General features: G+C 41.0%; 1 protein-coding gene across 1 annotated transcript in view; it reads left to right on the top strand.

Annotated features, from left to right (window-relative positions):
- Window positions 1–6,090, top strand: part of SMC3 (structural maintenance of chromosomes 3) — a 43,649-nt gene extending 37,559 nt beyond the window's left edge. The window contains exons 22-29 of the mRNA XM_019556024.1: window positions 416–523; window positions 981–1,089; window positions 1,988–2,235; window positions 2,356–2,568; window positions 3,468–3,659; window positions 3,832–4,009; window positions 4,916–5,022; window positions 5,610–6,090. Of these exons, the coding sequence (XP_019411569.1) occupies window positions 416–523; window positions 981–1,089; window positions 1,988–2,235; window positions 2,356–2,568; window positions 3,468–3,659; window positions 3,832–4,009; window positions 4,916–5,022; window positions 5,610–5,681 (1,227 nt within the window). The 3' untranslated portion in view covers window positions 5,682–6,090. The remainder of the gene's footprint in view (window positions 1–415; window positions 524–980; window positions 1,090–1,987; window positions 2,236–2,355; window positions 2,569–3,467; window positions 3,660–3,831; window positions 4,010–4,915; window positions 5,023–5,609) is intronic.
- Window positions 6,091–15,568: the final 9,478 nt, after the last annotated feature.

Below are 15,568 nucleotides of genomic sequence, written 5' to 3'. Positions count from 1 at the left end.
TTCCAAGGGAAGTGGTGCTGGCTCCTACCCTGGGGGTCTTTAAGAGGAGTCTTGATGCCTACCTGGCTGGAGTCATTTGAGCCCAGTTTTTCTCCTGCTCAGGCGGGGAGTCGGACTTGAAGATCTACAAGGTCCAGTCCGACCCAACTTCTGTGATTGTATGAAAAAAGGCCTCAGTAGCCTTTTTTTAACTATGGGTATGTTTGGTTTTATTTGCTCTATTTTAATTCTAGATAGTTGCATAAGGTAGGTGTTCAATTTATTAAATTAGTATTATGTAACGGAGCCATCACTCTTAAGAGTTTTGTATTAAATTTTCACTTACTGTGTTCTACAGACTTTTTCCCGTCAAAGAATAAGAACCTCTAAAGGGAGCTTTTGTTTCACGTGGTTAATATTCCTTCCTTGCTTTCAGGAAAACAGGCAGCTTCTGAATGAGAGGATAAAATTGGAAGGCATCATCACAAGAGTTGAAACGTACCTCAATGAAAATCTGAGAAAACGATTAGACCAAGTGGAGCAAGTAAGATTTTTATTTTCTTAGATCCATTTTTATCTTTGCATTTGGCTAAGTGTCCCTTTCCTGTTAAATAGGCATTAGTGCCCTGCAGAGGACTTGTAACATTTGCATTGCCATTATTTTTCTTTAACCAACCTGCAACATGAACTGTAAATCCTATGATACAACTCAAAATACTTCTCAAATTTGTTGAAGCGTGATCTACAGAGTGCTTACGTACATTGTTCCTCTGTGAGCTTAATTATATAAGGTCACACTAACATAACTACAGCAAGACCATGAAATCCCCATTTTCTTCTTCTTCTTTTTTTTAAACCTACGTGCACTTTACAGTTACTGTGTTTTATAATACAGCTGGATACATTGGGCAAGACTTGTGGAAAATAGTGTGCATCTGCCACATGAGTTTACTTGTATTTGATTTAGTTAGGCTTCATACACCATTAATTTTGTCCTGTAGGAGTTGAACGAACTACGTGAAACAGAAGGGGGCACAGTTCTTACTGCCACAACGTCAGAACTAGAAGCTATCAACAAACGAGTGAAAGATACCCTGGCACGATCAGATGGTTGGTAATGTTATTTCTTTGAAAGCCTGTGTACAGTGTTCATTTAGTTCAAGAACTGACCCTAGTACGAGAACAAGTGGCGTCTAATAACATTAAGACAAGAGTAAAACTACTAAAAGAACTTTTTTACACCCTTTAAATTTGAGAGTTTGTTCTATGAGAGAATGCTGGGGCAGAGAATTTTGCAGGAACCGGAAAAGATTTAAAATGCCAAGTTTCAATTATTGAAGATAAGAATGTGTAAGCAACATCCATAGTCATTTTTCGGGACATGCATCTCCTGCTAATTATTGGGCTTAGGATGAAGCCTTCCTTATAAGCATATTCTTACATAATTTTTTGGTATTGACTCTTCTAACCTATTAATAGTGGCTGCTGTCAGATAAGATACTGCATGTGGATGGACCATGCATTTAATTTGTGGTTAGCGATCCTGGTCTTGGTTTCAGGCAAATCTGGTCTGTCTTGGGGCTTTGCATTAAGTTTGTGAAATTTAGATTTCTGTGGCTTTCATGCAGAAGTCATTGGCTTAATTTGCTTTTCATGGTAGTAGTCTTGGTTTGCTAAACCAGTATGTTTCAAAATCATTTTTTCCCATAAAAGCTTCTAAAATAAAATGGCAGCAGAAAGTAGTCTTATGCTAAAACTTCATCAGTATAAGAATTGTTGCTTAGTAATTTAATTAAGTGCTCACTTTTCTTTGAGTATTATAAAGCATCTAAAATACTCTTTATTTCTTTAAAGCTTTATCTCACTGAAGTAGACTGCTTCCATTTTAAATATCAGTTCCTTGGTGGCTTCTATAGTTTCTTTGATAATTATTGTTGCTTGGATAATTACTGATTTTTTTACACAGGCATATAAACTTACCGTTTTGTTTTTATTCTTAACATCTTAGATCTGGATAATTCAATTGACAAAACAGAAGCGGGGATTAAAGAACTTCAAAAAAGTATGGAGCGCTGGAAAAACATGGAGAAGGAACACATGGATGCCATTAACCATGACACGAAAGAACTTGAAAAGATGACTAACCGGCAAGGCATGCTTCTTAAGAAGAAGGAGGAATGCATGAAGAAGATCAGGGAGTTGGGCTCTCTTCCACAGGAGGCCTTTGAAAAATATCAGACATTGAGCTTAAAGCAGGTAATGTGTGTGCTTGGTCTAAAGACCAGAGTAAAAGAGGCCTTGCCACCCATCTTGAGTGTCAAACTGAAATAGAGCCATAAGCCATCATGATGTGTTTAATGTTTTTTCCTCTTACAGTTATTCCGTAAGTTAGAACAATGCAACACAGAACTGAAAAAATACAGTCATGTCAATAAAAAAGCCTTGGACCAGTTTGTCAACTTCTCAGAACAGAAGGAAAAGTTGATAAAACGACAGGAGGAGCTGGATAGAGGCTACAAATCTATCATGGAGTTGATGAATGTGCTTGAACTCAGAAAATATGAAGCCATCCAACTGACTTTCAAACAGGTAACTTTGGAAACCATTACAAAAAGACTGCAAAACCAGAAAAAATTGGTTTTTGTTTTGCAAAGTAGTAATTTTTATAGGAGGAAATAGATCTAGTCCTTGTGTGTTGGCAGTTACAATTGCAGTAAAAGGAGTGGAAGACAATATCTTCTTACCAGTGTGATTATGCAGTTTTTTTTCTTAAAATAATGAAGGCCTTAAACAAGTCAATATTTTAAACATAATTATGAATAGTGGAAGTGTCATTAATACTTTAAATTTGTGTAAAAAAAAAAACAACAACAAATCATTCACCCCAGATTCATGGAGCACTTGAACACACCTAAGATGCACACCTTGTGTAAGACTGTTCTGTAGAACAATCCATAGTATTAAACTCTGCCCAGCATAAGGATTTGCCTTTTGTGATGGGCAAATCCTTTCTTAATTCTCTTGAGATCTCATTGAGATTTGCTTCTGATATGAACCTATTCGGGTATTGGGGGTTAGGCCTCACTTCAGCTAGTGCAAAGTGCCCTTGTTGCAGCTGTCCAAGACCTTGCTTAACTGAAATACAATATCAAATCTCTTGAGGTCAATGTCTTTTTATTAGCTATTTGGCTTTGGATTCTGGCCTAGAGAAGCAACAAGTATACCTTGTGACATTTGGTTGGTTGTGCATGTGATTTCTTTACAGTTACAAGACATATCCCTTTCTGTAGATCTTCCAAGGAAGCTGTAGAATACAAAATAAGCCCATTATTCTGCACTAAATTATATGAATTATAAACTTGCTCTTTTGAATATGCTCTAACATACAAGCGTGTAACTGCTGTAAAGATAACATGTTACCATGAGGTAAAAACAGCTCTTTCTTTGACTAGAGATGAACTGAATTGCCACTGACTTTGTTTTCCAAGGTGTCAAAAAATTTCAGTGAAGTGTTCCAGAAGCTAGTACCTGGCGGCAAAGCCACACTGGTAATGAAGAAAGGAGATGTGGAAGGCAGTCAGTCCCAGGATGAGGGAGAAGGCAGCGCCGAGAGCGAGAGGGGATCTGGATCACAGAGTAGCGTGCCATCTGTCGACCAGTTCACTGGAGTTGGGATTCGGGTAAACCAGAATCTTTTCATTCAGTATCTTTTTAGTCTGCATTCAGTGTAGTTGTAAAAATTAACTCTAGAAACTGAAGATACAAGGTGGTTGATCTGTGTTCATTGCAGTAGCATGTGATGCAGTGTGGTTAGTACTTTAGAACTAACTCCATTCTGTGTCATTTTCTCAGGTGTCATTTACAGGAAAACAGGGTGAAATGAGAGAAATGCAGCAACTTTCAGGTGGGCAGAAATCATTAGTGGCCCTAGCTCTGATTTTTGCTATCCAGAAATGTGATCCGGCTCCCTTTTACCTCTTTGATGAAATCGACCAAGCTCTAGATGCTCAGCACAGAAAGGCTGTTTCAGGTAAAGGCTTTGTTTTGTATTCTCTTTAGTAAAGAAGGTAATGTTCTGCTTCCCAATGCATATTGTTTCCTATTTTAAAAGGTATATGTCACTGCATATAAGGAATACAGAAAACCAACTGTTTATTCAGTTGTTATCTTTGAACCTTTCTAGAAATGTTTTCAAAATTAATACGTGCTTTGTGTAGTACATGTGGTAGAGGTAATATCTTCTATTAGATCAGCTAGATTTTTAGAAAAAACAATGTTTATTTGAAAGGTTTTGGGCACAAACACCCTTCTTCAGGCATAGGAGAAAAGACTGTAAAAGTTCTCCTAGGTAGAAATGAAAGTTCATATTTCATAGGAGAGTTGAAGATGCAATAAAATCTCCTGTTTGGAACAGTTCATTTTATGCAGATCAGGCTCAGAGAAAAGTTGGAATATTCTCTTTACGTCGAAGTTGTTTGGTGATGCACAGGATGTAGTCATATTCCCTTCTGGTTATGGTGTTTCATATTTCACAGAAGACTAAAACGATGGAATCCTCTTTTGGGCGGGACACAGTGTTTAAAGGATTTGTTTAAAATATGCTGTAGGAACATTACTGTTTCTGAAATGGGCAAGTTACCTAAGGAAAAACAAACACTTCTTTGCAGTCTGCACATCTTACTATTAAAAGAACTGCCTAGTAAATCAGACCACCTTCCAGCATATGGGGTTATATGCCAAGCGATGGAATTTGTTGCCGTACATTGGATTTGCTGTTATAATTTGAAATGTAATTCAGATTTGTAGGGAGAGTGTGTTGGTTCCCCAAAAAAAACACAACCCCAAAAATTCAGCAACTGCCTATCTGTTGCTTATCATGAACAGTGTTCTACAGTACTGAAAATATACCTGGTTTAAAACTATTATTATTTTTCAGATATGATTATGGAACTAGCTGAACACGCCCAGTTCATTACAACAACTTTTAGGCCTGAACTTCTTGAGTCTGCTGACAAGTTCTACGGTGTAAAATTTAGAAACAAGGTAAATACTAAAACTAAAATTGTTGCTGGTATTAGAGAACAAATTGGGCTGTGAGTTTACCCAATAGGTTAGAGACTGCTTTGAATTTTTTTCAACTGAAAGATAGGGTGGCACCACTGTCTAGAACATTTCTGTACCACCTTAGTAAAGTATAGGAAATGCTGTGGTGAGTCGGGCAGTACATGCCTCATGGTGCATCTTGGGCACAGTACTGATGCAGTCTAGACCTGCACTGGGTGTCTAACAGATCAAGAGCCATGTCACAAAGTTACTTTATGATTAGGGAATATTCTGCGATTGGCAGCCCCCACTTTCTTTGGGGCCAGAATCACGACTTGAATGGCAAGGTTTTATTTGTTCACATATATCTGTAAAGCATTCAGAACTGAGGTGTATTAGAGGGGTCTACATACTTAGTTCTGGCCATTGTCATGATTCCCTTCCTTGAAAAGATGGTAGAAACTGCAATTAGTGTAACCCTAATTTGCTGACATGTTATAGTTGTTCATTTCTGATACCATTATATGCTCTGTTTTAAGACTCTGGGAGATTTCTTTTAAATAGTGTGTATTTGTTTGTTTCATCAGGTTAGTCATATTGATGTGATCACAGCAGAGATGGCCAAAGATTTTGTGGAAGATGATACCACTCATGGTTAAGTGGAAACATTGCCAGCTTGTTTGGAAGATGTGTATAGTGTGATGCCTACCCTAGGGAACTGTACATTACAATAGGAAATATTTAGTCATTGTTAAAAATAGTTTTTGAACATACATTTTAACCAAGACCACCAGAAAACTATTAGTTTCAAAGGAGCTTGAGTGCCCATTTTGTTCTGTTGCTGTATTTTATAAGATAACTGTTAATGTTACCTTTATACAGTACTCTGTAGTTCTTAAATTTTATCCCCACAAATCTTTTTGTAAAATGTCCTGTTGCTGTTTTAAAGCTTTTCAAAAAGTGTTAGCTATCCCTTCCTGGCTATAATTTTTATCATTTATATTGCCTCACATGTTTTTTTTAAATAGCTTCAATTAAACAATTGGTTTTATTGCTGTAATTCATATACATCGTGTTGTGCAGTTGTCTCTTTTTTTCTTCTTTGGACTGGTGGAAAGGGAATCTTCTAGAGTTAGGCATTTTATTAATCCCACATTTAGGAGCTAAAACAGAGCTCATTATTCTTTTCTTTTTTTTTTTCTTTTTTTTTTTGGTATACTTTTACATCACAAATGTATTCATTTTGAATGATGCATCAATAGATACCAAACATATTTTTAGTCTGGCAAAAGTCTCATTCTTTGTAGGACAGACCAGCTGTAGCTCAGCAGAAGATTACTTTGAGCTTGTGTTTATCGAAAACCACAGGTGTTTTAATGGCTGAGCCAAAAACTGGGTGAAGTCACAGACAATACTGGCAAGTCTCAAAGGAGTGTTAGAGATGTGCAAGTCGTTTGTCAAAACAGACTTTCTATTTATCTCTGATTTATAATGCAAAGAAGATGCCATCTCCTCTACTAAGTAATCTTGGAGCCTTGGAAATGGTAAAGTAATAATTCCTACAGCATCTTTTTGGTCTGTCAAAAGCTATATGGGATTTCGGTCCTCTAAATGGTGCAATTCCAAAGATCCAGACCCACGAGACCTCTAACAAAGAGTGTATTACAGAACATTTGCTGTAGTTATTCTTCTGAAATTTAAGTCTTGTCTTCATCCATTCCTTATTTTTTATAGCAAGGGACTCGCATATGCCAAATTATTTAGAAGGAAACTGTTAAGTAATAAAATGGGATCCTGGACTAGTCTTAAAGGATGGACACGACATTTCATTCAATAAATGACAGAAAGTCTTTATTTACTGCAAGTGTTCAAGGTTAAACGAGCCCAAACCAAAGTCCAGTATTTAGCTATTAGGTGATAATTTCTTACCAAACAAGCGACAGAGAGACAGCCTGTTTTCTTGGCAGCTTCTCCAGGTGTGGATCCTCTCACCAGAAGAAAGGTGGGTTCAGCTGCAATTCTTGTCAGAAGGATCTTTCGTTCTTGCAGCACCCTGTTAGCTGTTTCATTCTTCTTACACCCTTTAGCTCAGCATCTTCAAAGCATTCTTGTAGTGTAAATCAAGAGAGAGAGAAGCCTAAGCAGTAACTGGCAGGGAAATCCTGTTGATCAAACTACTCATTATTGGTTATCAGAAAGTTCCCATTTGAATTAATTACTACTAAGTTTTGGAACGTGTCAAGAAACTGAGTAACACCCAGGAAAAACGCAAGGTTTTTTAACTCATGCTTGAAAGATCAAAAGAACCACTAAAGCAAAACAAAAGTAAATTGGGAGGAGACATCTGTCACTAATGGAGAATGACTCTTCCTGCATGTAAGGACGAGTTAATTGCAAAAGAAATATTTACCATACTCACTAATCAAGGATAGACATTTTACACAGCTACATAGCAAACAACTAGGAGCCTGCTTAAAATAGTCATGAATATAGCAAGAGAAGCTGGAGGGTGATACTTCAGTATTTCTTCTCAGATAGCCTAGCTGCGAATTCACATCCTCATCCTCTTGCACCATGCAATTAGCATCAGTATTTTGTATTTTAACTTTTGTGAGTAGGCCCCAGCTTAGCATGAGTCTCAGAGTCCTCAAAACTATATACATACTGGATCGAGGACTAATAGATATGGCTTCATCCACAGAAAAATTCTTAGGACTGTTTCTTGTGTTTTCTTCCTCTTCAGAAAAGAAAAATACCAGCAGGAGTTTGTACTACAGCAACTTTACAAATCAGTGAGAGTGAAGTTCAGGTAACAGCAGTACAAGACCTCATTCAGCAATATGCTTGTGCTGCTTCACTTTGAAGCAGGCAGGTTCATAGTTTACCTAAAGGGGTTTTTTCTAGCTGGTTCAGATAGGATTGCTCTTTCCCCTCACAGACAGTAGACTATTGGAGGGAAGGTTCTTGAAGTTTCTTCATGAAAAGGCCAGTTTCTGGGATTGATAGATTGTGGATGGGGCTGAAGATCAAATGCAAGTTGGGAGCCACTCAAAAGACAGGATCCAGAGGCAAATCTTCATCCTTCCATACTCATTTCCGTAATTGGATTGATGGTTCAGGAGAGGGTGTGTCCCAGGAGCACTTGGGCAACATCTTGCAACTCAGTGGAGAAGTAGAAGTAAATTTGGTTTGGAGTTTTTTGTGGGTTTTTTTTCTGTTGTTATTGCTGAGGGCTACAAAGCCAGCACTTCTTTAACCTTAATCAACAATTTCAAGACGGGTACCGACAATAGATTACTCCACTGTGGCATTTGAATAACTGGAAAGGTGGGACTAGATGCTTCAACGTTTCCATTCTGAAATGCTGCAGGCAGTGTGCTAATCAAGAATCCAAAAAGGAAAGAGTAAGTATCTTCTTTGGAGGGCAGCAGTTTGAGGGACTGAAAGAGTAAACGCGATAAAAACATTTTCTGCATCCGTGAGGAAAGTGTTCAGGGCTTCGCACAAAACCACTTTCACCGTGATCTGTATTAGGCTCATCACCATGAGTATGTCTGGAAATACAGAAGAACTTATTCTTTCTGTGAAGCCATGCAGCGTAATGAGACTGTTAAGTCTATTTTTGTCAGCCTGTAAAAAAGGCTTGCAGTTAAGAAGATGTATATCTCTGTTTCAACTAAAGTACAAGGAGCAGTTGAGGCAGGCTTGTGACCAGAACAGAGGCAACATGAGACTTGTACTCACCACGTAGCTGAGCCATCATGCGTTACAAAGAGGACTGTGAGGAAATTCATTGCTGGTGTTTAAAAATTACTTTGATTTACTGAATGTATTTTACAGCACTTCCGGCACTGCTTGCTAGCCTAGGGACCAGACAGGCATTCTTTCTCCTGCCACTCCTCAAGCCACCTAGAACCTATTCCCACAACCAGGGATATTTGTATTAATACTTGTGAACTGGAGGATCAAGTATTTGGTACCAGTGCCTTTGACTGTGCTGCCATAAGTATACTTGATGTCCTCATCTAGAGTGCCATCTTGTAAAGCAGGCAGGGGAAGTGATATTTGGGCAGGGGGCTGGACTCGATGATCTCCCGAGGTCTGCTGCTATCGGCCGGGTGGGAGTTTATGAAATAATTTGGAAACTGAAAACTGGTGCAGAAGTAGCCTTAGCCAGTGGTAGGAAGTCAAGTGCTTGGAAGAAGACTTCTTTTCAGAAGCTTCAGTAAACCTGAGACTGAATTACATGCTATACAATTCAGTCTGTGCTGACAAACTAAAAAGGCTTTTCTTGCACTTAACGAGGTGAGGAGGTGTCTGGAGAAGCACTAGAAATTAAAAAACGAGAATGCAGAGGTGTCTGCTCTCCTTTTCAAGGCAAATCCAATGGTCTTTGATAACATTAAAATTATTCAAAGTTGTTTTGCCCCAGTGAAGAAGGATGGGGAAAAAAGGGTATGGGAGGAGAAACTCCCCCAAACCCCCCTAAATCATTTTGCCTCGAATCAACAGAAGTTGTTGATATAACCAAGGTGATTTGAACCTTTGTGTGTAAGAACTTGCAAGAAGTGTCGTGGTGGTCTGCTCTCTGTATCCAGAAAAGTCCAGGTGAGAGACGGTTGGAAAGGTACAAGGCAAAAGTCTCTTGGAATTGACCTAATACCTGGGGAGGGCCCTGGGAAGCGGGTAAGGGCCAAGGGGGAAGTAGCCTTATGGGCTGGTCTGTATAAGCAAGCACCCAGCACAGGAACAGACTGTAGCTGTTTGGGATCCAGTCCAGGTGTCCCGCCACAGGGTGAACAGGCACTGGCACAAATTCTTCAGATTTTCCACTTGTGGGACTTGACATTTCCTTTGAAGGGGTGAAGCTGGATGTCACCTGGGTACAGGGCCAAGCCCTGAGCAGCAACAGCTCACTGAAGCAGAGCGTCTTGTGGCAGGAGTGCCAAAGGATGTCCTGCTGTGTTGCACCTGTCCACAAAAGGGTGTGCTGTGCAGTGGGTCACCTGTCTTAAGGAAAATCTGCTGTCTTTCTGCGCTGTTCATATAAAACGGTGCAGAAAAAAGGAAGCTGAAAACTTTGCCCCTCACCCCCAGTGGCACAGAAGGCACCTCATGCTTGCTCAAAGTCCTACTGCATTTGCAAAACAAAACACTCAGTCTCTTGAAACAAGGGCTCCCTACCTGATCCAGATCCAGAAAGTGTACGGTTAACAGCTAGAGAATCAGAATTGTGTAGCTGACATTCACTTGGATGCTTCTTTAGTATACAGGAAACGAGAATATCTCACTGATCTGCTTTAATTTATATTTCTGGTAGCGAACAGGACCGAGAACTGACTATTAATACACTGCATGATCTCTAGATGCAAATATCTGACTCTAGTATCACAAATGACTGATGAGCTCAGCTACCCCAGAGTTGTTCCAGCATGGAGGACTGGAGTCCTGCGTCAAAGCAGCTTAGACGAGTGGGTAACAGCTCTGGTGGGTTTCTCTAGGCACATGCATCGGACTCTGCATCATGTCAAAATTAAAATAACATCTGACAAGCCTGTGGCTGGCCTTCCTGGTTGCTATTTCCATCTGTTCAAGGACCCACAATGCTGTTACCATGAGGGGGAAAAGAATCTTGTTCCAAAACTGTTTCAATTCTAGGTAAGTTCCCACCTCACCCATCTTCCTTTGCAGTTAGTGGGGAAAAGGGCCTGCTTTGGAGATTTCATGCAAACCATGAAATCTGGGCTTGTCTGTGAAAGCTGCTAACTCAACACGAAATATAGGTAGAAAATAAAATGCTGGCTCCCCAGTGGGAGTCAGAGGCCCTTGCTGCTGGGAGGGGAAGGCACCAGGGCAGCAGACAAGATAGTGGCTGCCCTCTCATCTCTCTCTGCCAGGGCCTTTCCACCAATCAACGCTGAAAGACGGAGCTGCCTGCAATCAAGATGGCAGCTTCTCCCTTCCCTCTCCAGGTCCTCTCCACCAGTCAGCGCTGGGGGGCAGGACTGGCACAAAATGCCCAGGAAATCGGCTCTGCGTGCTGTGAGTGGGCCACAAAAACCCCTTTGTCTCATCACGAATTGAGTAGGTCCCTAGAAATAATTCTCCATCAATTTGTTGCAATTGTTAGCTCCCCTCTGAGAGGCTCTGAAACAGGTATTGCAACACTTTGGAAGCCCCACCTAGGCTGTGGAGGAGGGTGTGGGCTAATTATGCCACCTTTTGCGTTATTCTAGCCTAAAAGAATGATGGGTCTCCAGGTTCCATCAGGTAAGATTAAAATCCTGTACCGAATTTGGGAAACCATTTCTAGCATTCTGGGGAAAATCCTCTGGCTTCATCAGAGGAAGTTTCACGAAGTATTGCTATTTCTTTGCAGATACCCATCGGGATAAAAGTGTTGTCTGTTTGTTTCCCAAGTAGTTCTTTACATGATTGAGTTCTTGCTGTCTATCGAGGGAATTCCTGCCTGCTCTTCCACTATGGTGATAATTAAAGCAAGGCTTATTTTTCCCTCCCTACTTCTGTGATTCACTGCTACTTCCTATTAGTGATGAGAGGAGAATCTGGGGAAGGATAAATAATTTCTTATCTCTTAATTTGCTTCTCTCTACATTCAGCCCATCTGGTAGCCTGGTAAGTGACTGACATACAACTTTTTTATTGTTTTTTTGTTTTGTTTTGGTTTTCTTTTTTGCAAAAGTATTTGTGTGTGTGTGTGTCACACACACACACACACACATTTCCACCTTCAACACTGCCAGGTGGCCTCTGTGGTTCACTTGACAGCTCAAAGCACACTAAAAGTGGGTTACACAGTTTGCACGCATAACCACGTGCCATGCACCTATCTCTATATCCATACCCCCACCCACTGCCCTCGTCAGAGGGTCTACTGAAAAAGCCTATGCCAACTCTTAACAAACTGGAGTATTTGTCTAAAGGGAAACTTAGGCCTGTATTTATTTTGAAGTTTTTCATATGTTGTTGTCACCAGGCTAACAGTCGGTGGTTGAAATATTTCTCCAGCTTCAGCCAAACTGTTCTGATGGCTTGGGGAAAAAGGGGCAGAGCCTAGTCTGCAGCTGCCTGCAAGCAACCCTGGAAACTCTCCCAGCTCCCCAGACTTGAGATATCACTCACTGGTGAAAAATAAGGTGCTAATTGGAAATGATCGGGTAAGAAAGTTCTCCTTCCCTGCTGCCCAAACACTCAACAGCGCAATGTGGAACTTGGACGCGGTGTGCTCGGCGTATTCAACACATCTCCAGCATGGCTGCAGATCTGTGGGGTGTCTCTCTCATTCTTTAACGTAAATGCTTAGTATCCAAAGCATCAAAAAATCTATCCAGGTGCATAAAATATTGTGCAGTTGAAGAGTATGGAGTACATTAGAGCTCATAATTGTAGCCCCCACGCAAATGTTACATGGGGGCGCATCCTAGAAAACACCTTCAGCTAGGAGAGAGAGGATATGTAGAACCAGCCTCCAAGTCCTCAGCACAGCAGACCTGCTTCGAGTGATAGGAAAGTGCTGTGTGCAGCAGTCTCCACGTTCCTGCAAAGTCACACTGCTTCCAACAGGGAAGGCAAAAGAAACTCTCTGGTTTGTGCCATCTTTTTTTATCTTACTCTGTAGCTCTTTGCTTTAAGGATCCTAGGATTGGGGAAGAAATGATGCAAATCTATTCCCTAAGTCATTTCTTTTCCTAGGTGTCTGATCTAGGAGACAGAAGGCAGTTTTATTTTTCTGTGCATCTCTGTCTCTCTCTCTCTCTTGTTGGCATGTTTGAAGCTGAAGTGACAGGTGCGAGAGTGGTAATGAGCATCTTGTATGAAGTATCTCTGAGTGATCTTTGGTCAGGTGGACATGATTGCTTTAATCCCAGAGTTTCCTCACCACACAGCTATAGACATATCCAGAAATTCAAAGGGACTGCTACACAGCTTGGGAGCTGCAAATTCTGGGAGACATTGATCCTAGAAAGGAAAGGAGCTCTATTTAATAACTAGCATAGAAACTTTCCTAAATAGGTGAAAATGCAGAAAAAGGGACAATGACATGTCTAGCAATAATTTGGTACCCTTCACTTCCTTTCTGTTGTTTTTCATATGGACGTTGGAGTCCTCTTTTATGGCTCTATAAAGGTGCACATTAATGTGGCTTCATATTTATATTCAATCACGTGCCTTGCTCAGACGAATATTTCTTCAAGCTGTAATCACAAATTGAAAGAGTCGCCGCTACAAAATGGTCTTCAGGCTGTTTGTAAGGTGCTGATTTCAGTGAAGAAAAGAAGTCAAGAAAGTGGCTTCCACTAGAGATTTGACTTGAGGCAGGTCTGTCCAGGCTGACAAAAATAGACTTTTCCGAGACCTCAGTCCAGTGGGCTGAATTACTGTTCTGTGCTGAAAGGGGACACGGGTACAGTAGGCAGTGAGCGCAGGCAATAAAACAGGATGTCTTTCCACTGGCTCCAGGAGTTTAATAAGAGCAGTGGGAGTTAGAGACTTTTTTTTATAGTGCAAATTATATGGGCTCATGTGCAGACTCCCTGACTGTGTTTACTTGATGAGAGCATGTGAAAATGGAGCTCTCCAGGGTTTAAATGCAAATTTAACCCTGATTCCACTATCTTCCTAAATGTTCCAGACAGCCACTTCATTCCCTATGCTTTTATAATGTCAGCCACAGCTGCCCTCATGTTTAAAATAAATAAATAAATAAACCCATGTGTGTGTGGGGCAAGGGGAAGACGGAAACGTGGAACAAAAATGCTTTTTGCTTCTGTATGCAAAGTAGGCAAGCAAAAAAAGGGAATGAAAATTAGACTGCCTGGCTTAATGCCCATTGTAGGATGTTCGTGCCTGAGAGTGTGTCTACTCTTGAGTATGCCTAGGTGCTCTCCCCTGTACCACTCTAGCATCCATACTAAAAGCCTCTAAGCTAGTTTCTCAGGGCAAGTACAGCCAGAGCCCCCCAGTTCTGAGCTTGCAGGTTCCAGGTTTGTGACTGCTTCAGTTGGTACTCACCCCACCACGTGGCCACTTCAGTGGATTTGCGACGTAGCTCCCGTGTAAGTTATAGGGCCTGAATACAGGTAGGACCTTTCCACTGGCTCCCGTGTCTTTCTGTACACAACCCCTGCTGCCCTCTGTTCCTCAGAAGATGGAGGAGCATTTACAATATGACCCCATTCCATATCTAGCCCCTCATCTTCCTCAAGCACTGCTCCAGGCTGTCAGCACAACCCTTGCCAGCTAAACCCTGCTCTTCCAAGCAGCTAGCTATTGGCTGGCAGATGAGTGTGTGTGTGTGTGTGTATGCATGTTGGTGAGTCTGTAGAGGAATATTTGGCATGCCACTATTTCAACCACAGTACCAGGAGTATTCTTCATCATCATCATACCAAGCCAGCTTTCTCATCTGCATATTCGTAGGACCAGGTCACAGTGCCTAAGAGTGTATCAGGCATCTTGTGCAGTTATATGAAAACAATAAGGAAGTCCAACACCAGCAACAGACCTACTTTCATGTCTATGTTATACGTGGATTGATAAGGCACTTACCAAGTGGTCCAAGCACCAGTGCTGCTGACTTCCACAAATCACTTCTTCTGTGGGGGAGCCTTATTTACAGAGAGGGAGACAGAGAGAGGAAGTTCCTTTTGGAGGATTTCTAGTGTGTGACTGACTTCTTCAATGTGGAGGCAACCTGGAGTAGCCCTGCAGTGAGATTGCAACCAGATTCTTCCAAGGACATGTTTTTGGTGAGGTTCTGTGTGTTGGGCAGTGTTGCCATGTTTGTTGTTTTAAGGGAAGTTTTGGTCTATAAAGGAAGTAAATGGCCAACAGAGCCACAATTAGCGTGCATTGTGTGTTCCCTGGGACATAATTGTCTACAGTTAAGGGCAGAAGTTGCTTAATGAATTTACACAGCAGTTGCTCTCCAGCTACTGCCTTGCTCCTCCACCCATCCTGCCAGTACATGTGATACAGTCCCATCATGTATTGAACCCCCAGACCTTCACTGTACAGCATAGCAATTTATGCACCAATTGTCTAGAGATTTTTCACATGCCCTGTGGTCCTTTCGTGACTTTCATACCCAATTACTCAGTTAACGAGCAAAATATTGATCTAACCTACAAACAGCAGATTCACTCTGGGTTCTGAAAAATCCTTTGGCTGTTGTTCTGCCTGTACATTATCAGCAGTAAATGTTCAACCATCAGGATTTTAGCAAGCCATTTTGCTGGCAGGTATAATGCAAGATGTCATCTCTTTCCTCTTGAAACTGTTTTAGATCCGCAGTGCTGCCAGCTTGATTTTTGTCAGGAAGAAAGGGGGACAGGCACATAATGCATGGAGTCTGGTGCAATTATTTTACTGGACATTTAATTAAAAGCACATTTATAATTATGTAGGTCATAGAATATGTTTTTAAATGGGTAACTGTGCATCTCCTACCAACCTCAGACATCTCTGTCAGTGGAGTCAAGTGGTGTCTGGATTCTGAATTCTGCTAAATTGTCCCCATCACAGA

Source organism: Crocodylus porosus, unplaced genomic scaffold, assembly GCF_001723895.1.
Source record: "Crocodylus porosus isolate Cpor-Errol unplaced genomic scaffold, CroPor_comp1, whole genome shotgun sequence".
In the NCBI taxonomy this organism is placed as follows: domain Eukaryota; kingdom Metazoa; phylum Chordata; order Crocodylia; family Crocodylidae; genus Crocodylus; species Crocodylus porosus.
This window is presented reverse-complemented; position numbering and strand designations above follow the sequence as displayed.